The sequence below is a fragment of the Oncorhynchus mykiss genome, chromosome 28, assembly GCF_013265735.2.
Source record: "Oncorhynchus mykiss isolate Arlee chromosome 28, USDA_OmykA_1.1, whole genome shotgun sequence".
In the NCBI taxonomy this organism is placed as follows: Eukaryota; Metazoa; Chordata; class Actinopteri; order Salmoniformes; family Salmonidae; genus Oncorhynchus; species Oncorhynchus mykiss.
Genome location: NC_048592.1, coordinates 1,123,259 through 1,146,360, shown reverse-complemented (window position 1 = coordinate 1,146,360; position 23,102 = coordinate 1,123,259). Strand labels below are relative to the sequence as shown.

The 23,102-nt window shown below is 43.4% G+C and overlaps 1 protein-coding gene across 1 annotated transcript in view; it reads right to left on the bottom strand.

The window, feature by feature from the left end:
- Positions 1-20,537, bottom strand: part of LOC110509188 (ski-like protein) — a 35,102-nt gene extending 14,565 nt beyond the window's left edge. Inside the window, exons 1-2 of the mRNA XM_036965927.1 lie at positions 20,323-20,537; positions 16,746-18,095 (exon numbers count right to left, since the gene is read on the bottom strand). Coding sequence (XP_036821822.1) covers positions 16,746-17,903 — 1,158 coding nt within the window. The 5' untranslated portion in view covers positions 17,904-18,095; positions 20,323-20,537. The remainder of the gene's footprint in view (positions 1-16,745; positions 18,096-20,322) is intronic.
- Between the last annotated feature and the right edge of the window lie 2,565 nt (positions 20,538-23,102).

Sequence of the window (23,102 nt, the reverse complement as noted above, 5' to 3'; positions counted from 1 at the left end):
AGGAAGTAAAACTCTGTTTGGGTTAGCATTCTCCCTCTCCCAGACAGAGAACAAGGGAGAAAAAGACAGCAGTCAGTGGGTCCGCCCTGTCTGCAGTCTACCACATCCTGTTCCAGAGCTCACTGTTGTTAGAGCAGTATCAGAGTTCACTCTGTGTGTGTGTGTCTCTCTCTCACTTCATTCTCTCTGTGCCCTAAGAAAAACATGCTGAAAGAACCCTTGTGACTGTCTGGTTAAACAAACACACAGACACACACCTGTTCCTCTGTCTCTTTCCTTCAGACACAAACACAGGAAGGAAAAACAAAAGCAGACAGACATACAGATAAATATCAGTCAACACACACACACACACACACACACACACACACACACACACACACACACACACACACAGAGAGAGAGATAAGGACAGGTTTGTTCCTGACCAGAGTTGGCTGCTGGCCTGAGGCACATTTTTCAGGCCACATGGGCACTGTCTAGACGCCTGTCATCAGTGGCAGCGTCACACACACTCCGTCTGCCCCTCCCAGCCACTCAGTCCAATCTCTCCCTTTTCAGCCATCTCCAGGCTGAAGACTAGTTTCGTCTAGTCTGCAGCCTAGTTTCGTCTAGATAATGAATTACCCAGCTGTCACTGCTTACCTCTGAGTCATCTCAAAAAACACACACACAGAGAGTGAGTGGGAGGACAGGATGATGACGCACCTCACAGTAAGCACACCAGTGTACACACAAACGTAAACAAACAGTAAAGGGACATAGACAGACGGACAGGACAGACACCAGGGGATATTGCTTTGGGAGTACAGTACAGTAGTATTTCTCTAATGAATGTACAAACGGAGGAATTGATTCCTGTCAGTCAGAATCCCATCTGATGATGAATCTGTCATGTTGTGATGCTGAGAGGAGAGAAGCAGAGGGCATGCAACAAGCAAGTAACACACACACACACACACAGCCATCCATGAGTCATCAGGCTACAGAGCTACAGGAAGCAGAGCAGTGACGGGGAGGAAGTGACCCAAGTGAATAGGCTGGCAGCTGTGTGTGTGTGGACAGATGGCCCTGACCCTCTGCCCATGGGTACCATAGCCTGTGTGTCACAGGAACCCTGATGATGCCACTACAGTGTGTCACTCCCTCGAGCATGCTGATAATGGCCCCACGTCATACCTTCACAGTCCAGTAGCAACAAAGTAACATACATTAGGGATTTGACAGGTGGAGAGAAAAATCTGAATGTTTAAACAAAACACAAAAAAGACTGGTTCTCCACTTCGTTCATGTCGCTTGCCTTTCTCTGCCATTTCTCCAACTTAACGACAATGACGTAGTGGACTCCTTGCACATCAACTCCTATTTCTGAGTTTCAAGATTAGTTGCCGTACTTCCGAGAACACAAATACATGCATCTTCATAGCGAGCTAGAGAGGATCAACCACCAGGCAGAGTCAGTGCACTAGGCCTATCTATCAGCAATCAAAAGCTGCATCTCGCAATGGAATGCTGTATCTCGCAATTTCGTGGCTTGCAATGTCTCCCAACTTCAGTAAAGCAGGGCCTATCGTCAATGAATAAGCTAGGATACTGAGATGAGCGAGATGCAACACGACGCTCTCACACAGCATCTCCGCACAGGTTCGCTTCAGGCTGTTCACAGCATGGTAGCCAGGGCACCAAAACAGTGGAGAAGTTGAGCCTCTAACTTCAACACTGCAGAAATTGAACCACTACACTGTTCACTTTCTGCATCGATGTCAAAATATTTTCTTCTTCTTAACTTTAAGGATCCGTTTAAACGTTCAAACCCCCAACGAGCCCAAACTATACAGGATTGAACCCCCCTCATGTCCATGGAGGACACACATGCTGCGTGTGTAGTGTCTCAGTGATGTGCAATAGGCAGTGTGTACTATCCGTTTATGACAACAGATACTACAGTACTGTATATTGACTTCTCCTAAAGGCTGTGTTTTCCTCAGCTACCTCACGACTAGAGGCCTGACTGTCAGCACCCAGTTGGGTAAGGAGGGAAAACAATTCTATTCTGGGAGCCCAAAAGGTTGGAGGAGGAGATTCTCCTGAGGTTCCTAATGACAAGAGAGGACACGGTGTAAGTGCAGCTAGCTCGCAGAAGATCCTCAGCCTCTATCGCCTCTGCTTCCAGGCTTCCTCTGGTTTTTTTCCAATAAGCCATAGTGATGAACGAGAGACTTTGTAGTAAGGTAATGCGAGACTGTTGCTACTGTAACTAGCAAGCTTCAAATTCAAACACATTGGCAGCCATGTTGACATGGGAACTACCAACCAAAATGAGGACAAACTTGCTTTCATTAAAACATGCGACATGAGAGCAACCAGCTACCACCACGCATACCATTAACACACACCATTACACACACAGACAGTGTGAATACCTAATCACACACAACCATGGGTGGGTGCGTCCCACATAGCACCCTATTCAGAGCCTAAAACAAACTTTTTGGTCCACCAGCCACTGTGGCAGGTAGACAACAAGAAACAAAAAAAACAGCCACAGATTTACCAGACAAAATATTTGGTCATAATTACTTTTTGTTTTACATGAATGACCATGCTTTGTAATGTTTGTTAAACAATAAATGTATTACTAGTAAGAAGTGATGTGGTATATTGATAAATTTTATTTCCTTTTTTTTGTAACCAGAGTATCACTGACCAGACCCAAAAAAATATGCAGCTGTCACTTTAAGGGTGGGAGGTTACCGTGGCAATGAGGGCAGGGCACTCAAACTCTCAAGTCTTGTGACAGTGTGCCTATGAGGTAGAGAATCTGACCAGTAGCCGATGCATCTTAGCTAGCAGTTGAAGCAAACTCAAACATTGGAAGACAACCTTTCTTGTAAACAAAACAATGTATATAGCCAAGACACAAGGATAAAGTTTCACTTTAGTACTTTTGAGAAAATTACACTAACTTTCATGCCTGTGCACAGCGCTTCTAAAAATGGATCTTCAGCCGAATCACAGTGCGCACAGCTCCCCAGCCAAGTCAGAAGTTAATATACACATTAGCAAAATACATTTTAACTCAGTTTTTCAGGAATCAGTAATTCCTAATATTTAATCCTAGTAAAAATTCCCTGTCTTAGGTCAGTTAGGATCACCACTTTATTTTATGAATGTGAAATGTCAGAATAATAGTAGTGATTTATTTCAGGTTTTATTTCTTTCATCACATTCCCAGTGGGTCAGAATTTTACTTACACTCAATTAGTATTTGGTAGCATTTGCCACAACTTTGGAAGTATGCTTGGGGTCATTGTCCATTTGGAAGACCCATTTGCGACCAAGCTTTAACTTCCTGACTGATGTCTTCAGATGTTGCTTCAATATATCCACAATTATCCTTTCTCATGATGCCATCTATTTTGTGAAGTGCACCAGTCCCTCCTGCAGCAAAGCACCCCCACAACATGATGCTGCCACCCCTGTGCTTCACGGTTGGGATGATGTTCTTCGGCTTGCAAGCCTCCCCCCTTTTCCTCCAAACACAACAATGGTCATTATGGCCAAACCGTTCTATTTTGTTTCATCAGACCAGAGGACATTTCTCTAAAAAGTACAATCTTTGTCCCCATGTGCAGTTGCAAACTGTAGTCTGGCTTTTTTATGGCGGTTTTGGAGCAATGTCTTCGTCCTTGCTGAGCGGCCTTTCAGGTTATGTCGATCTAGGACATAGATACTTTTTGTTTCCTCCAGCATCTTCACAAGGTCCTTTGCTGTTGTTCTGGGATTGATTTGCACTTTTCGCACCAAAGTACGTTCATCTCTAGGAGACAGAACGCATGGTGTTTATACTTGAGTACGATTGTTTGTACAGATGAATGTGGTACCTTCAAGCATTTGGAAATTGCTACCAAGGATGAACCAGACCTGTGGAGAACTCCAATTATTTTTCTGATGTCTTGGCTGATATCTTCTGATTTCCCCATGATGTCAAGCAAAGAGGCACTGAGTTTGAAGGCAGGCCTTGAAATACAACCACAGGTACACCTGCAATTGACTCAAATTATGTCAATTAGCCTATCAGAAGCTTCTAAAGCCATGACATCATTTTCTGGAATCTTCCAAGCGGTTTAAAGGCACAGTCAACTTAGTGTATGTAAACTTCTGACCCACTGGAATTGTGATACAGTGAATTATAAGTGAAATAATCTGTCTGTAAACAATTGTTAGAAAAATTACTTGTGTCATGCACAAAGTAGATGTCCTAACCGACTTGTCAAAACTATAGTTTGTTAACAAGACATTTGTGGAGTGGTTGAAAAACAAGTTTTAATGACTCCAACCTAAGTGTATGTAAACTTCCAACTTCAACTGTATTATAGGATTAATAGTTCTGTGTGATTAGCCACCAGCGATGAAACAAAATGACAGAAACACTTTGAAAACAGCTACTGCTTCCTTCATTTCGCTAGAATTTGTGCTCATACTTGACTACGAATGAAATGCTTGCGCTGTGGAGCCCTGACCACGCACCAACGTGGCTGGTGAAATATACATATTACCTGCCAATTCCAAAATCTACCCACATTTGGCAGGTCGCGGGTGTTCATTTTAGACCCTGACCCTATTCCCTTCATAGTGCTCTACTTTTCACCAGACCCTAATGGGCACTGGTCAAAAGTAGTGCACTATAAAAAGCATTATTTATTTAGGATGCACGTCATCGCTTCCCCATGGAAATGACAGCCATTACAGAACCTGCTGCAGATATAGAAGTAGTAAAGGGGAGCGAAGAGGATTCCTTTAATGGAATACGGTCTTTTCCCTCTTCCCACGTTTGCATCATGTATAATGGAGAGATAGATGGTGGAAGGAGAGAAGGATGGAGAAAAGAGATGTACAGAGACTAGAGTATGTGCATTTTTAATATGTTCCTGTGTGTGTGTGTGTGTGTGTGTGTGTGTGTGTGTGTACATACACACATCCCCCTGGTTGCTCTGGGAGACTAGACACTGGGCAGTTAATCTTCTCATTGGTCAATGTATTTATGTACTACTAGCACTAAAAGGCACCCTATTCTCTATATAGTGCACTACTTTTTGATCGAGGCTCATAAGGCTGTATATAGAAAATAGGGTGCCATTTGGGACACAACCCTGGTTCCATGCTAACAACCTCGTCTCCATGTTCTCCTCTCGATCCTCCCGCCTTCCTCTATGTTGTTGGAGCCAGCTCTGTCTATCTGTCAACTTTAGGTAGTGAGACAAGGGAACAGGCGTGTTTGTGTGTGTTTAGTCTGCTGCCTGACTGGCTGGTTGGCTCTGGGCTGGAGTGCATATGAAGCAAGCTGCAGTTAGAGAACCCCTTCCCCCTCCCCCTGACAGGGCCCCTCACTGCCAGAAACAACAGGGCAGGAGCATAGCTCTATGGAGACAAGTTAAGTTTCCCTAGTAATTCTACGGCGCATTTCCATACAGGATTTACCTCAGTGTACCAAGCTCTATCGAAACACAATTTCCCTAGTATAACATAAGGGTGTGTACTAGGGGTGTAACGGTACACTTACCGTACCATTCAGACCGTGAACCTGAACGAATACAATAAAAAATGTACAAAATTAGAAAAACACTAGGCTAGGCAATAAAACACTAGGTAACAGGCTATGCCTACGCTGCGTTGTAGGCCTAATGCCTCAAAGTAAATCTGAGCTGAAAACACATTTCAGGTTATTCCGTTAAAACTAGAGCCTATGCGCACGTCCTATTCAAAACTATAATCTTAATTGGCACATTTCAAACTGTCCTTTTGTGAGGCGCAGCCGAGAACTCGTTCTGTGCGACTGTGAGTGGTGGGGTCGATAAACCAGAAGGATCCTCAAATCAGCATTTAAACCAACAGTTTGGGAAAATGTTGGCTTCCCAGTAGATTAAAACGGTGATGGACAGATTTGTGGATTAAATGTTAACAGCATGTCGCCACGCTCAATGAGAATAGCCTATGCAGCTGCCAATACCTCCAATATGTTGACACATTTACGCTGACATCCCCCTCAGTATACCAGAGAAAGACGGAAACGCAAAAAAAACAACGTTCTCCCCTCTGCATTCAAGCAGCACTTGGCAGCTGATTCTGACCGGGCCAAAGAAATTAAAGGAGCGATAGGTAGGCGGTTTATATTTTTACAGTCTTTGGTTTATAGCCGAGGATATGCGCCCGTTTTCGGTGGTTGAGAATAGAGGGTTTCAGCACCTCGTGAAAGTGCTTGAGCCACGTTACAAACTTCCCTCTTGCACCCGTTTCAGCAAACAGGTAGTACCCACTCTATATAAGCAAGCCAAAGTTTTTATTAAATTGGCCAATGCACTCTGTTGTGTTAGCCCATCACATTTCCCCAGAGTGGGAGACATACCGTGCTACAGACACGCAACCTTTATGAGAGTCACGAGTGCACATCTGGCATTGTCAGTGCAATCCTGGATCGCCCCTACCCTGAACCCTAACCTCTACCCTTACCATAACCCTTCCCTAACCATTTTAAATGGCAACTTCAAGGATACCAGATTGCATGGACCCATCTGGCACTGAATGAAGCAGTGTCATGGTGCGTTCGTAGCCAAGTGGAAAGTGGGAATTTACCACATACAACTGGGAAAAATCCACTTTAACGGCCCTCAAACTGGTAATTACTAGTGGGAAACTTGTCTTTCATCCTGAGCACCCACTTCTCCCACATGGTGACCTCTGACGTCACCTACTAAGAAAATGGCCTCCAACAGCATTTTCGGCAGTTAAATGCAACAAAACATTTTTTATAAAAAGCAATCTATTAATGTGTTTTTTTTAACACTAAAATTTGTTTACAAGCATGATAGCTGTACTTTTTGTTTATGGTTGATGGTTTGTTGGCCATTAGCCAATCGGCATTTCTCAATGAGTTCAAAATCACATGAACGCATCCAACTGGTACTTACAACTTCACAACTGGTAAATTCCCACCTCCCACATGGCTACAAACACAGCATCAGAGTGGAAACTTGAGGCACATTATAACAATCCGGTCTCAACAGACAACGCAAGAAACATCGTGACTGCGGAAAATTGTCAATAGCATTTCATTTCCCAGCTGTACCGGAACGTGACCCAAAAACCACAATACGTACTGAACCATGGTTTTGATGAACCATTACACACCTAGTGTATACACTAGTGTAACCACTGGTGTTACAGTCAAAAAACATAATTCTTTCCTTAGCTGTGGCTGTTTAGAAATAACGTAGTGACTCTCATTAAACATCTACAACCACGAGCAGGTTGTTATTACAGCAGAGGGAAAATAAATAAAAACAGGGGGGAAAAAGAGAAGAAAAAAGACTAACACATCCACACAGGGAGAGGGGGCGAGAGAAAGAGGCTGGGAGCGAGAGGGAGACATAGGGAGGAGTCCAGCTCTAGCGTGTGATTGGCTGAACATGAGGGTTGTAACAGGCTGAGTATTTCGTTCAGACCAGGTCTTGTGAGGTTAGTCTCCCCCTGGACAAGGAGAAGAGAGCAGAGGAGCGAGGAGGGGGAGGAAAGAAGAGGGAGAGGGAGAGCAGGGTTCATACACATGTTGACAGATGGAATTTCATGACTTTTCCGTGACTTCTCCATGACTTTTAACCAAATTTCCATGATCAACAATTGGCAGCGTCTCTATGTATTTACAAAAAAAGTAAGCGTATTGTGGTAACAACACTGGGAGGCTGCTCTCTGATGCCATGTACCATTTCCTGTCGTTGTTGTTAGTCAACTGTATAACACACACACACGTGGTCAAACCTAAGGCTGGAGACCTACTGGGTGTGCAGGCTTTTGATCAAGCCCTGCTCAAACCAAAACACATCAGAGACAGTTTACGAAGGTCCCGTTGAGCAGCTCATTTCGAAAATGTGGTTTGTTAGAGGGGAACTGTAATAAAAGCTTGCACGCCCATTAGCTCTCCTGAAGGACGGTTTGACCAACCTTGATGTACAGTGCCAGTCAAGGTTTGGACACACCTACTCAGTCAAGGGTTTCTTTACTTTACTATTGTCTACATTGTAGAATAATAGTGAAGACTATCAAAACTATGAAATAACACACATGGAATCACATAGTAACCAACAAAAAAAAAAAAGTGTTAAACTATTCAAAATATATTTTATATTCTTTGAAGTAGCCACCCTCTGCCTTGATGACAGCTTTGCACACTCTTGTCCAACTGTCTCTCTCTCCTTGAAGAACAGCCTACACATCTCACAAACACATGCTGGTGATGCGCACAACCAGACGGGCTAATGTGTCATTCAGATCCTGGCTGATATGTTGATTTTTATTTGATTGCTAAAATATTTAAAAACTTTGCCTAAATAACTGATATTAAATGAATTTCCATTACTTTTCAGATTTGATCATTTTCCAAAACTTTTCCAGGCTTGGAAAACACCATTTTAAAATTCCATCACTTTTCCATGCGTTCCATGACCGTGCAAACACTGGGAATATAGTGGGAGACGAGGGGGTCAAGCGGCTTTATAACATACTGCATGAGGGTTTTGCATGCCTGAGCCGTGCGTAGAGCCAAAGAGAGAGTCAGAAACAAGAGAGTGGTCTGCTGAGTTATGTAAGCATCAACTTATCGTCTAGTTTCAATGCTTATTTTGCTACGGTCTTCTAATTGGGCCCTCGGGGATGTTGACTGTTTAAAATGGAAAAAATGTGGTGGGGCAGGGCTCCAGACACGAAGTGGGAAAGTCTGTTCTGTTCAAGAAATCTGCAGAGGGTAGAATGCTCTAGTCTAGAATGATTTGGAAGAGACAGACAAGTGACCCCCACTCCTATAATTCAAAAGCTCTCAAATGTCATGAGGTGCCATAGAGAAGAGTCCCCTCAGCCAGCTGGCCCTGAAGCTAAGTTCACTAACCACTACCAACCCAATAAAGCCTCAGGACAGCACTCAGAAAATCGGGCCCAACCAAATTATCACAAAGCAAAATATATCACCTATTGGAAAGACACACAAAAAAAATGGTCGAACCTCCATGCTATTTGGTACACAATAGAAAATTGAGAAAAACAGCACAGACTCAATAGAAACAGGCCATCACAGCAGATCTGGCTACACAGAGAGGACAGGTTGTGCCCACTCTGCCCTCAGAGGTCGAGAGAGAGAGCTGCGAGAACTACACAGACTTAGTGGCAATCTTTTTTCTTCCCCAAAATTGAAAACAAATCCAAAGATTTTTAAACAAAATCTGAAAAAAACCTTTTTGCCATATTAGTTGCAAATGATGTAGCTCCCTGAATCCTGACACACGGGTAGTGACAACCAGCAGAATGACAAACCACAGTAATAACATTTCTACCTGTGTTTTTCTCACCATTTCATTATTGTCCTCATTCATTTCTTATTGCATTGTCCTGTTAATTGCTACTGAGTATTATCATTTTTCCTATTATCAATCTCCATCCTCATTGATTTGATATGCGTGTATATTTGCTTTGGCATTGTATGTGGTAACACTTTCCATGCCAATAAAGCCAATTGATTAGAGAGCAAGAGCGAGCGCGAGAGAGAGAATGCAGGTCTGGTCTGTGGTAATGAAGTCACTGGTGTGTAAATAGCCAATAGAGGAAGCATAGAGAAGCAGCTGTCTGCTGTCTGAACAGCAGTCTTCGTCGTCTAGGACCTGCCGACACAGACACGCACAGGGAGTGTTGTCTGTCTACCACAGCTGACATGGTGCCAGGGCTAGAACTACAGGGGTGGATTGGTATAGGCCAACATGGCTGGCACTTCTGGACAACTCTCGGGCACACAGACAGACATGTAAATGTTCCCAGCCTCACACACTATCCTAACAAGTACGTCACAAAGTGTTTTTCCTAATCTGAATGTGTGTATATCAGGACACTGTGTCCCTCCAGACAGTCTAGCAGGTATTTCACAACCAGGCCAAGGAGGAGTCACACACTGGGAATTTCTGCTTTCCTCTAATCAGGGAACAGAGACAAAACGCCTCCCAACATAGATGACGCCACCCTATCAATCTGTGTGCGTGCGTCTGTCCGAGAGGGAAGTACAAGCTGCTTGTCATCCCCGCAGGCTCATTACATCGTTGTTTTAGACGCCAAACACACAAACACTGTAAAGAGCCGCCAGTTATAGTCATCTGTTGTAGCATCTGTCTGTCGTCTCACCAATATCTCGGTTGACACTATCATTACTAGAGAACGACTGATAATTGGTAATCCTAACCCAAAGGGTAACCATAACCTGAAGGTGTTCCTAATGTTTTGTACACTTAGTGTATGCGTATTAAAGAAGGAAAAAGTTTGTATTTGGTCCCGTATTCCTTGCACACAATGACTACATCTAGCTTGGGACTCTACAAATGTGTTGGATGCTTTGCTGTTTTGGTTGCGTTTCTGATTATTTGGTGCCCAATAGAAATGAATGGTAAATAGAAATGAATGGTAAATAATGTAGTGTGTCATTTTGGAGTCACTGTTATTGTAAATAAGAATAGAATATGTTTCTAAAAACGTTTACATTAACATGGATGTTACCATGAATACAGTAAGTCCTGAATGAATCGTGAACAATGATGAGTGAGAAAGTCACAGACGCTCAAATGCCATACCAAGACATGCTAACCTCACCATTACAACAACAGGGTAGGTTAGCATTTTTTGGGAGGGGTATGATATTTATGCCTCAAACTTCCTCACTCATTATTTATGATTCATTCAAGAAGTTAAATCTGCTTTGTATTTTGTTTCCTTGCCATGAGTCTCGCGATACTGGTATCGTCCAGGCCGTAGCGAACAGCCACAAAAAAAAAACACAGCCAAACACCTAAACTAACAAAAACATCACAAAATCTCATAATATATGCACGAACCGCTGACTGGATAGCATGTGACAGGCTTACCTAACCAGTCAGTGGTAGGCTACATGACACACCATAAGGTACGTGTGTGTGATTAGTCTGCTCTGTGGTGGAGACGTGTCTGCGTGACTGAGTGGCCCCAGGTCGATCTGTCTGACTCTCTCAGACGAAAGTGAGACAAGCCGAGGAGCGAGGGAGGAGAGGGAGAGAGAAAAGGGGGGGTAGGAATGTGGTTTGGGCACTAGACTAGACACCAGACAGTATTTCCGGCAGAATCACGCACACACGTCAAACACACAGGGAGGGGAGGCTGGGGCTTCTCTCTCTCCTCACGCTCTTTCTCTCTCTTTCTGCCAAACACAAAACACAGCGGACAGGGAGTGCCAAATGACTGTACAGCAGGTAGTGTTCTCACACCTGTCTGCGCACACACACACAGAGAGAAACTAAAGCCTGTCTGCTCCGAGTCCATAGTCTCTTATTTAACCCATGTGTGCCAGGCGGCTACAGTGAAGACAAATTACTTGGCCTAGAAAACACCAATTAAAGTCAGTGTTTATCTCAGCAATACAAAACTGAGCCTACGTCCCAAATGGCACCTTATTCCAAAGATAGTGCGCTACTTTTGATCAGACTTATGGGTCCTGGTTAAAAGTAGTGCACTATATAGAGAATAGAGTGCCATTTGGGATGCACATAATAGTCCGGTTTGGTCAAGAAGAAAACATGAGACATGGATGTGAACCAGTCAATGGAAGGGAACCAAATCTATAGCTTTTCGTGTTTTCAGCTATAAAAACAAAAGAGAGTCGCACACTCCATATATATGTATAAACTCCAAGTAATTTATTGAGTAAAATAACCAACGTTTCAGCATCCCTGCCTTCTTCAGGGTGTCTGACATTTCTATAGGTCCCAGGCTGTGCACTGCTCTCTCTCCCACTGTCACTTTCTTTTTTGTAAGAATGACGGAAAGACAAAAACCATCAAAACCCCCTATGCTCTGTAGAAGCCTCCCTTGGGTTCTGGTCTTTAGTGGAAAGCACTGGTGGTGGTGGTGATGCAACATGGGCATTCCCCCATGCAAGGGCTTGGGTTGCCTGTTTCTGTGCACTTCCAGCTAAGTGGTACAAAAAAAGATCAAAGGATGGTTTCCCGGAAACATCTTAAGCCTAGTCCCCGTTGCGAAGACATTAAAACATAATTCAACAATAGACTTTTTTTTTATTGAACTATATGAAAAACTTAAATGCAATGAACTTATAAAAAAAACCATTTAAAAAAAAATATATTTAACCTTAATTTAACTAGACAAGTCAGTGAAGAACAAATTCTTATTTACAATGACGGCCTAGGAACAGTGGGTTAACTGCCTTGTTCAGGGTCAGAAAAACAGATTTTTACCTTGTCAGCTCGGGGACTCAATCTAGCAACGTTTCGGTTACTGGCCCAACGCTCTAACCACTAGGCTACTTGCCAACCCAAGATAATTTGCCCAAGATAATCATAAGACATGAACAAAATGAACCAGTGATTCGTATTTTCTGAAATGGAACACAAATGCCCACTTTGTGTAGCTGCCAGTGATGATGCTAATCATAACCTTCTGGTAGAGATGGAACAGCTTTCCCAAAAACCACCTAAATGAAATGTTAACTACAAAGTAGCCTATGTCTACATGGCAGAATGATGATTATTTGCATAAATCCAGTGTAAATTTGTTTTGCAAACTCTACAATCACATGAGCGCTACAGAAAAATTGCTAACCAAACAACGGTCTCCTGCATGGTAAATGGTAACTACACATTCCTTAATTTTTTTTCCAGACCTCAAGTCTCCTGATGTGTTTTAAGTATTGTTGTGAACTAAAAACATAAAATTGAGTTGTTTTACATAAACAATTAGTGGTTTTGAGAGCAAAAAACAGGTGAAACTGTAATCAGTCAAAAAAAAAAAAAATGTTATAGGGCCCTAAACTAGGGTTGGGCGGTATACCGTATTATTTCTATATACACACACACACACCGGTATTTAGGGATCTAAAAGGTTCACCAAACCCACAGTTCAGTATGTATTGCAGTTTGGAATCACAGCTCGGTTACAGGGGTAAATTAAATGCCAACAGTTACTGTAGTTACTAGTCACTTGTGTGACTGTCATAAAGGCGGCTTGTTTGTAGTACGGTACTTCTCATCTCCCACTGCGGGGTCATTTGATGTATTCATTCGGGTTCACAGTGCGAACCGAACCGAGGTCCCAGTACCGAATGGTTCAACAATAAGTGTACCGTTACACCACTACTGGTATTGATGCATAAACAGATTTGGGTTTTTTAATTTACCATATAACAGTATTTCAATGTTTGGTTTGTTAAATGTGATACACAACTCCGGCGAGTGTAATGTCCGTTTTTATAGTTTACTCCGTTTGCTACATGCAAGCCATCGCTCTCCCTGTCCTCCTGTATGCCGCTTTGGTCCTTGCTATCTGGGACCCTTGGGACGTCCCCCCCCATTGAAGTTTACATTTAAAAGGGTTAAGGTATGGTAAGGGTTATGGTTTAAGGTTACGGTAGAGACCAAGGATCCCGGATATAGCATGCCGGTTCCCACACAAAGCCCTGCCCCGTCACTCAAGGAGAGCATGTTGTTGCTTGACCACGAAGTCACGAACACTTCACTTCACTTGCCGTTCACTCTGCAGTCTGTATGGTCAAAATGTTGGTGACATGGATGCTGCTTTCAAGCGTTACATAATTACACTATTAGTTTGTTTGTCTGCAAACAGCTAGTTTGTCTTTTCTTAGCACGACTAAAATAAATTATATGTTATCCGCTAATGCTAACCACTAGCTAAATGTATTCATAGTCAGAGCAAACGTACCTAACTAATAGAGCCAGATACCAGTACTGGTGTAGGCCTAGATCAGCATGTGGTTTGGACAACAGTATCTTTTAAATCAGAAAGGAATAGGCTTAGCATTAATATGTTAGCCAGAGAGCTAGCTAGTTACATGAGAAAATATGTAACATCGTATAGGATCCCCTGGGAAACACTGACCAACAATACCCTGTCACAATAATTCCTTCCTGGCTTATTCATTTGTCGTGTCATGTCATACAAAAATGTATTCAAAGTGCTGTCCGCTATATTCCAACTAATGAATTACAAGAATCCTTGTATGTCCATGATTCCAACAGTTCACCAATAAACTAGGCCTAGATTGTTTGCCCATATCCATTATGGAGCCCAACGTGGCACAGTGTGGAAAATATTTAAAAAAGGGCAGAAAATGCAGAAATGTATGAAAAATGCTGAATTTTTTAGGGGGTTGAGGTTAGATTGAACAGTATAAAACAATCAGAATGGAGCAAGCCATATTGAAATCACTTATATAGGTGTTGCCACTCTAGGGTACTGAACAACTCATATTTAGAATTGTGTTATTCAAAAAAATAAAACACTTTCATAAATTTGAAAAATATCATGATATGAAAATTAGACCATTACTGCCTAAGAATGCTTCTTAGTTTAGGGTAGTGCTGGTGAATATGTCCTAAATTTCATATCAAGATATTTTTCAAATTTATGACAGTTCACCGATATATCGGTGAACATATGGGAATCGGCTGATGTTAGCTAAAAATGCCAACATCGGTATCGGCCAGATGTCTAGTGTAACGCCGATGTTAAAGCTACCGTGCAATGACACCACGTAAAATTGTGCGCTACACGAGCAACACAGCATTCCTAACCTAGCCCACAATGTTTGCTGTGTGGATCGAGCAGTCAACAAATCGAGCAGTCATTTGAAAAAGTAAGAACATTTCAGCAAGACAACTCAAAGGCGAAATCCATTAAAGCCGAGATAATGGAATTCATCCCCTTGACAATCAACTGTTCTCTGTCGTGGGTGATGTTTGCTTTCGCCGACTGAACGAGTACCAGTACACATTACTAAGTGCGCTATTTTTCAGATGTTGCCCTACCGGAGGTACACAGTAATAGCGTCGCTGCTATTAGCTTCATGACATACATACATACATACTATGGAACGCAGTTTGGGTCTTTGCATATCAAAAAAGATACAGTAGCACTGTCAATGCTGTACAAAAAAAGTCTGCAAACAAGCAAACACCGGCCGAGAACGATGAGTTTACAATACCTCGTTGGTAATAAAGCATCATTTGTTTGACCGCAACTTCTGGGGTAGATAGCTTTAGCTTGGTACCTAGCTAGCACCAATACAACCAGCCTGAAAACAATGACCATTAGAAACTGAAGTCATTTTCATTATTCTTAGCAATGATTTAGGAATCCTTGTGAGTAAGTATTAGCTAGGTTGCCACTTGTTGTTTACCTATTGAAATTGAACTTCAGTTCATGAAAATAAATAGCTAACCAGCTACTTAACCCTGTTTCCCAAAGCCAACGTTATAAGCAGCCAGCTAGCTTCATCTGGCTAGTGAGGCTCGACCCGACCGGGTTATCTGTTATGAAGCTAGCCAAAATAAGGATTAGGCACAATAGTGGAATTTGTGGGTCGCGGTCAAAATAAATATATTTATGCCATACTTTTATTTTGAAGGCTAACCGTAATGTCCACTATTGCAGCAAATCCTTATTGTGACTAGCTTCACAAAGATGGGTCTGACCACCATTAATCAAATGTCTTATAAATTAGGGTTATTTTAGATGATGACACCTAGCTAAATAGTTAGCTAGCTAACTATAGCTACTGAAACAGATTGTCGTTTTGCTATGTTTTTGGGGAAGAACATTGTTTGCATCCATTAGCAAGCTAGCTTTTTTAAAATGACCAGCACTGTAGATGCGCGAGACAACTTTACCAGCGTCATAACATATGTATCGATGAATCCCTGTAACATATGAAATACGAGTGATAGTTATTACACATTGATTACACTATGTAAAACATGTATGAACGCGTTAAATTATTATGTGACGTGCAGTCATATTCAGGTAATTGACCAAATACTTATTTTCCACCATAATTTGCAAATAAATTCAGTAAAAATCATACAATGTGATTTTCGAAAAAAAAATCTTATTTTGTCTGTCATAGTTGAAGTGTATGATGATGAAAATTACAGGCCTCTCATCTTTTTAAGTGGGAGAACTTGCACAATTGGTGGCTGTCTAAATACTTTTTTGCCCCACTGTATGTATGTATATATATATATATATATATATATATATATATATATATATATATATATATATATATATTTTTTTTAAACGATCCCTAAAAGTATCAATTAACTAACTATTTAAATATGGAAGGGTGAAGCGGGGTGGATGCAATGGATGTAAATTGTCAGCCCATCCATTCAAGCCCAGAGGTCTGTGAGAGAGTCCACTAGTTCAGTTAGTGTTGTGGCCTATTGTCTAGTGATGGTTCTAGTGACCTCCAGCTGACCTGGAAGACAAATGATGCCCTTCCCCGTGACACACACACACACACACACCAACCGAGAGAGAGACCAGCTGGTCAGTGGTCATCCTGTCCGCCCCTCCTCAAAATCAGTTAATTGATCACGCACACAAATTTGCATATGTTATCGCAGGTGCAGCGAAATGCTTGGATCTACTACACTACAGCCAGCAGGAGGGGTAACACCTGTCCCCTGTCTTACACACACACACACACACACACACACACACACACACACCTACCTAATGAAACCCATAGTTGGGGGCTGGCTTCTAGAGATTCAATAGATACCATTTATTGGTAGTTATATCGACAGTGCAACCAAACGAACTGATAAAATTGAAAGAAGTCTGACACACACAATAAGATAATCAGTGCTTACTTTGTCAGTGGTCCTGCTGTAGTGGAACTTGTCCTTCATGTCCTCTAGCAGCAGTTTGAGCTGCGGCTCCTCAGGCATTCCCATATACTTTCTTCCCAGCTGCAGGTAGCACGGCCACTTGGCAGAGTCAAAGCCCCAGTGACAGGTCCTCTTGTCCGGGGACTTGTGTGAGTGCATCACAAACTTCTGCGGTGAGAAAAGCAGCTGGCACTCCACGCACTGAACACAGGGCGCCTCAGGCTGTGTGTAGAACTGGGGTACAAACAGACCCTGGCATTTCCCTAGACACTGGTGCTCCACCTGGAAGCTAGACTCGGTCTCCTTTAGGAGCCCCTGGCCGGGTCGCTTGGTGCTGGGGTCAGAGGGCAGGGCAGCCCCCGGGCGGAGCAAGGAGTTGCAGAGGCGCTGGGCGTCGGTAAGGGTGATGAGGCCGCAAGACGGGGCATTGAAGGGTAAAATACCCAGCACCTTGAGGATGTGGAGCTGTTCACCGTCGCAGCGCGAGCAGTACACGTAGAGCTCGTCGCACACCGCATTGATCTGCTGCAAGGAGAAGTCACGGAGCACCGAGTTGAGCACCTGGGGGAGGCAGAGGCGTTTCTCCCCACCGACAGCAAAGCAGGAGATGGATTCACCCTCTAGAAGGGAGTGGCTTAACTCTGTGGAGCTGTCGCTGGGCACCAAGAGGGGTCCACCTCCTAGGACTGGTGGGGAGGGTAGAGGGGCCATGCTGGGGCAGGAATCAGGGCTGACCTCGGGGGAGGCTTCGTGGCCGGAGCGGGCTGAGAAGGCTGCTGGGCCCCCCAGAGAGCTTTGGCTGCTGAGGGTGAAGGCAGCCAGTGTGTGTTTCAGCCCAGGACTGAGATCCAGAGCCTTGGCTCCACATACCTGGAGCTCCCCTCTACTGTCCATCTCTATGGATCTATCCATGCCTCTATCTGCCTCCCGGTGCTGGGTGTGCTCCTCCCCAGACTCCCTCTTCACCTTGGGGGTCTGGGGCAGGGTGTCTAGGCTGCGTCGCTTCAGGTTCATCTCAGCCATCAGCCTCTTCTTGATGGGCGCGTCCTCTAGCCTCTCTCGGTACAGCCGCTTCATGTTGCCCTTGAACGAGGTCAGATCTTTGAATGAGGTTTTCAGACTTGTCTGAGTACTGGCCATGTCGGCGTTGATAGAGGTCCGTTTTGTTCCAATACCACCTTCACTTGGATTTATAGAACCCTTTGAGGTAATGTGGGTTTTGTTAGTTTGTTTTATTCTCGTTTCAAATGTTCCAGATCTTCTGGTGTTCAGAAAGGTACATGGTGGAGACTGCTGTGTTTCTGTTCAGATTGTTGTCTGTATGTCTGCTTCCTGTAGGGGACGAGAGGTGGGGTAGTGGGGGAGTGGAATGGTTCAGGCGTTAACACAAACCGAAGGGAGAACATTTGAATTTTTCTCCCTAGTAAAACTCAAACTATGTTAAGCCTGCATGTAGCATTTTTCATGTCAACTGAAAGGATTTGTCTAAGTAGAAGACTATCCCATCAGATGCGTTTTTCTCTGAGCATAAAATAACGTTGAAGGTGTTTACATGTTTTATGGAGGCTATCCTGGTTGGGGGTTGAGTGGCTCAATAGACCTGTTGGGGGCCAAATGGCTATTTACCATACCTCACCACCCAAACATCTGCCCATTCAGCCCTTGTCATTGAACCCCATGGGGCAATGACAAGTTTTCACCCACCACACCATTTCATTGCCAACAGAAAGTGCTAGTTTTGTCAAGTAAAACCAACCAGGTGGCCAGGCAACCAACAACTAGTTTCTAGCAATTCTCTCTGGCCTCTTTCAATCACTAGAAACTGTGACAAAAAAGTTCACACTTGGTGTAGCCTAGGTAATCAAATTAACAATTTGCCCAAATGGCTGTAAATTGACCAAATAGCTAGCCACCCCAACCCCACCAGTTGTCCTGCTTGCTGTCCTCAAGCCAACGTCTGCTCTGCTGGTAACCCCACGCTGACCCCATCAACTATGTGAAAACAATTGATAAAGGAGTATAAAGGCTCTCATTCAACCGGTTCAATTGTTATCGAAATGCACAGCGTGACATGGAATGGATGTTGAAGAGGAATCTTCCCTATGCCCTGGAATCTAGCTCCATTTACACTGCATCAATTCAAATAATAAAAAAAACTGTTCATACCTAGCTACATCTATAAACGACGGTTTTATTAACAGGAAATTGTACTGTGATCCAATTTTAGGAAAATGTACATATGTGGCTACAACATTTCACTGGGAACCCTCAACATTGGGCGGTGTAAACAACCACCCTCCAATAAAGCTACAATCGTATTTGCTTGTGGGTGACCAATGTATTTTACACTGCAATATCATCCATTTAAAATCGGCTGCCAAATACAAAATGGGGTTAAATGTGTGTGTGTATATATATATATATATATAAAACAACTGAAGAGAGACTATACATGCGTTTAGGCAGTTCTAATGTAGCTGTGTGCGGACTACAGCGACAACACTAACGCGTTAGCTAGATTATACCAGAACCAGCACTGACCTCCATGCAGTAATTACAGTAAGTACACCGCCGCCAGATCTTTCCACCAAAGCTAGCGCTATCCGGGTACAAAAAGTCGGACCACAGAGCAGGCTTTGGTCGCAGTAATAATTAAATGACTATCAATGCAAGGAGGTATGCGGCGATGCAAGCTTCACCACCCGTGATTCCTGCGTGGATTTACAACCAAAACTGACATTGTCCCCACGCAACAAAATAATAGAGTTCCGGCTAAGAAAGGTTTTTAGACAATATTAATATTCGAACAAATCTAACTATTTCTCCAGAAAATATCGCTGAGATTCCATTGCTGTCGTTTTCCCTCCATCTCGAGCAGTGTCACCCCCTTCTTCGTAGCTAGCAAGGACACCGCGCACAGCCTGCGCTCTGTTCCATTCCTCTGGCTCGCCACGGTGGCACCGGTATGCAGACAGCACTGATAATGACGTTCACTGGCTCAACTACCGTCTGCGGCTGGACGGTCTATCGACCTAGTTAGCTACCTGCAATTTCCAGCTAACATTAGCTAAACGTAGAACCAAATACCCGGCTTGTAGCAGCAAATTGAGCCGACATGAGAATTAGCTGGCATATACGGCTGTGTGGTGTATTTCACACCTCGAACCTCGAAAAATACTTGTCTTGGAGGAAATAAAACATAAAATAGCGAATATATTGAGTATCAAATGTAAGGAAGCCAATAACGTTACAATGATTATGGCAACACATCTGAGGCTCGAATTAGCTCGAAATAGCATTGCTTTAGCTACAAAAATGTACTACGTTATACCCGAGCTGGGGAAACGGATTAGCCAGGTTAGGTTAGCATAGCCACTACTGTTACACACCCTGCGCTGTATGAAGCCATAGCAAACTAGCCTAGGCTAGTTAACAATTAGCGAACGCTTGTTAAACCATTAAAGCTTGCCACCATTTCGGTAAACCGTCAAAATAATCCAACACCCGATACATCACATTACCCATTTCATCTTGTACATAGAAGCAAATAAGGACGTACCGAAACCCGATTAAAAAGACTGAGTGAGGTCGTTTCGGCTCCTCTTCTCTCGGTTCTCATCTGTAATACCGAGCGTCAACAAGATGCAGCTAGAAACCACTACATCTAGAGCCCCGCAACGTCACATCACTAACGGAGATACGTCACCCAGACTCGAATTGGGCACGTCACGGAAACATTGTGCAGGGGTGTCTGTCTCGCAGTCTGGTTGGTTTGTGTTGCCTTCATCTGCAGTGGACAGGGAGAGAATGTTGCGCTCTCTCACCGGCCATAACGATTTGTTTTGTTTCCCATTCGTTTTGTCATTGATCACAGACCTGTAAAATATTTAAATAGGTTACATATTAGTCGAGGTGTGTGTTCTTTTCAAATGCCCAACTATTAATAATATGTTTTATTTGAAACAATTCCCTATGTGTCTTTAATAATCAACATATTCTAGCGATGTTCGCTAAATGAGCCACGTTACACTGAAGGTCCCCCCAAAAAATGTCAAACAAAGCGTTTTAACCTCAAATACACTACAAGTTTTACATTCCCTGAATTGCAGGAAAGTTATGCTGCAACAGTGCGGTCAAAGGAGAGAATGGATCACTGCTGCTACCTCGCTTTCTAACCAAGGTGCATGAATTGAGGAGCAAACTGAGGCAGAGAGGCCCAATTAAGATCCTATACCTGTATATAGGAAATATGGTACCATTTAGGATGTACATAGTGATGATTTACGCCTCTGACTGGGTTGCTGCTGCTGTGGCTTCCTCAGACTCATAGCTGTATCATGAATGAGCCATTCATGTTTTTACATGATATGTGTTTTTACATGTTTTTACAAGTGGGAAGGGAAGGGGCAATGGAGGTCTGAGTTCTATCTATTGTCCAGATACTGTTTCAAGCCCTACATCCTCCCTGAGGACCTGAACCAGAAGGGCTGGAGGAGTTTTATACTATATAAGTGTACTTAAAGGGACTGTGTAATGTTTCATATTGGACTCACTTTCTATACACTAGGCAATCCCTTTCAGAGATTGGCAGTAAAATGTGTTAACATAAAGAGGAAAGTAAATGTCAAAAGTTCACTCTTCTGTCAGGCAGATAGAGATCATTACAACAGATTTTAGGTCACATTTCTTTGAATGTTTAAAGTAGCCATAGCTGACTAAACTCCACTCCATGGTGAAGGAAGTTTCTGATAAACTCCACCAATGGAGTGGAACAGAGACCACTCACTGGGCACAAACTGGGAAAACCAACGTTGTTTAAATGTAATGTGTCAACGTAGTGTTCTCCTTTGGAGAATTTATCTATCTACGGCTACCTTTTGGTCTCCCATCCACAGCTATTGTTTCAATTCAACACAGAATTTAACAAAAAATAGACAATACAATAGGCCTAGGGTTTCAAGCTCTGGTTGATTTCAAATTGAATGATATTTAGAAAAAAGTTAAAGTTTCTTCTTATGAAATCATTTAAAGCGTGCATGTTCAAGATAGCATACACACGGTGCATTCGGAAAGTATTCAGACCCCTTGACTTTTTCCACATTTTGTAACGTTACAGCCTTGTTCTAAAATGGATTTAAAAAATTAAAATCATCAATCTACACACAATACCACATAATGTCAAAGTGAAAACATTTTTTTTGATTTTTTTTGCATTTGCTCCTCAATATCCTCAGCTGGTTCAGGTTTCTTTTTCGTGGGAAAGAAGGATGGAGGTCTGCGTCCCTGCATCGACTACCAAGGGCTGAACAGGATCACGGTTAAGAACCGTTACCCCCTACCCATGATGTCGGGGGAACAATTCTTAACCAAACTGGACCAATCTGGTGATACTTAGGGAGGGAGATGAATGGAAGACTGCCTTTAACACCCGGAGTGGCCACTCTGAGTATTTAGTCATGCCATTCGGATTTGTGAACTCACCGGCAGTCTTCCAAGCATTGGTCAATGACACTCTTATGGATATGTTGAATCGGTTCATCTTTGTGTACCTCGACGACATCCTGATCTTCTCCAAGATCCTTCCGAACACATCCTGCACATCCGCCAAGTCCTGATATGCCTCCTGCAGAGTCAACTATATGTCAAGATTGAGAAGTGTGAGTTCCATGTATCTCCAGTGTCTTTCCTGGGTCACATTATATCTACCGCCGACATCCAAATGGACCCTGTTAAAGTTAGGGTGGTCACTGACTGGCCCCGTCCCGCCTCACTCAAACAAGTCCAGCGGTTCCTCGGGTTTGCCAATTTTTACAGGCGTTTTATACAGAACTTTTGTGTGGTGGCATCGCCTCTGCCCTAACCCGCAAGTCCCAGACCCGTTTTGGCTGAATCCCCGAGGATTTCCAAGTGGTTCTTGCCAGCAGGAACGCAACTAAAATGTAGGCAAATTGGAGCTCTTGGCAGTCAAGTGGGCCCTTGAGGGGTGGAGACACTAGTTGGAGGGGGCACTTCATCCTTTCGTGATCTGGACGGACCATTAGAACTTGGTCTCCATTCAAGAAGACAGGAGGTTGAACGCTCGCCAGGCTAGGTGGGCTCTGTTTTAGCAGGTTCAACTTCACTTTAGCCTATCGCCAGGGTAACAAGAATCAGAAAGCAGATGCCCTGTCCCGCCAACACGGGAGAGGGACTCTGAACCCATCATCCCCAGCTCCAGGATTGTGGCTCCCGTGTAATGGAGTATAGAGACCACAGTACGACAAGCCCAGACCCGAGAACCTGAGCCCGGCAGCGGTCCCACTAACATACTTTATGTTCTGCGATCAGCCCGTTCTTGAG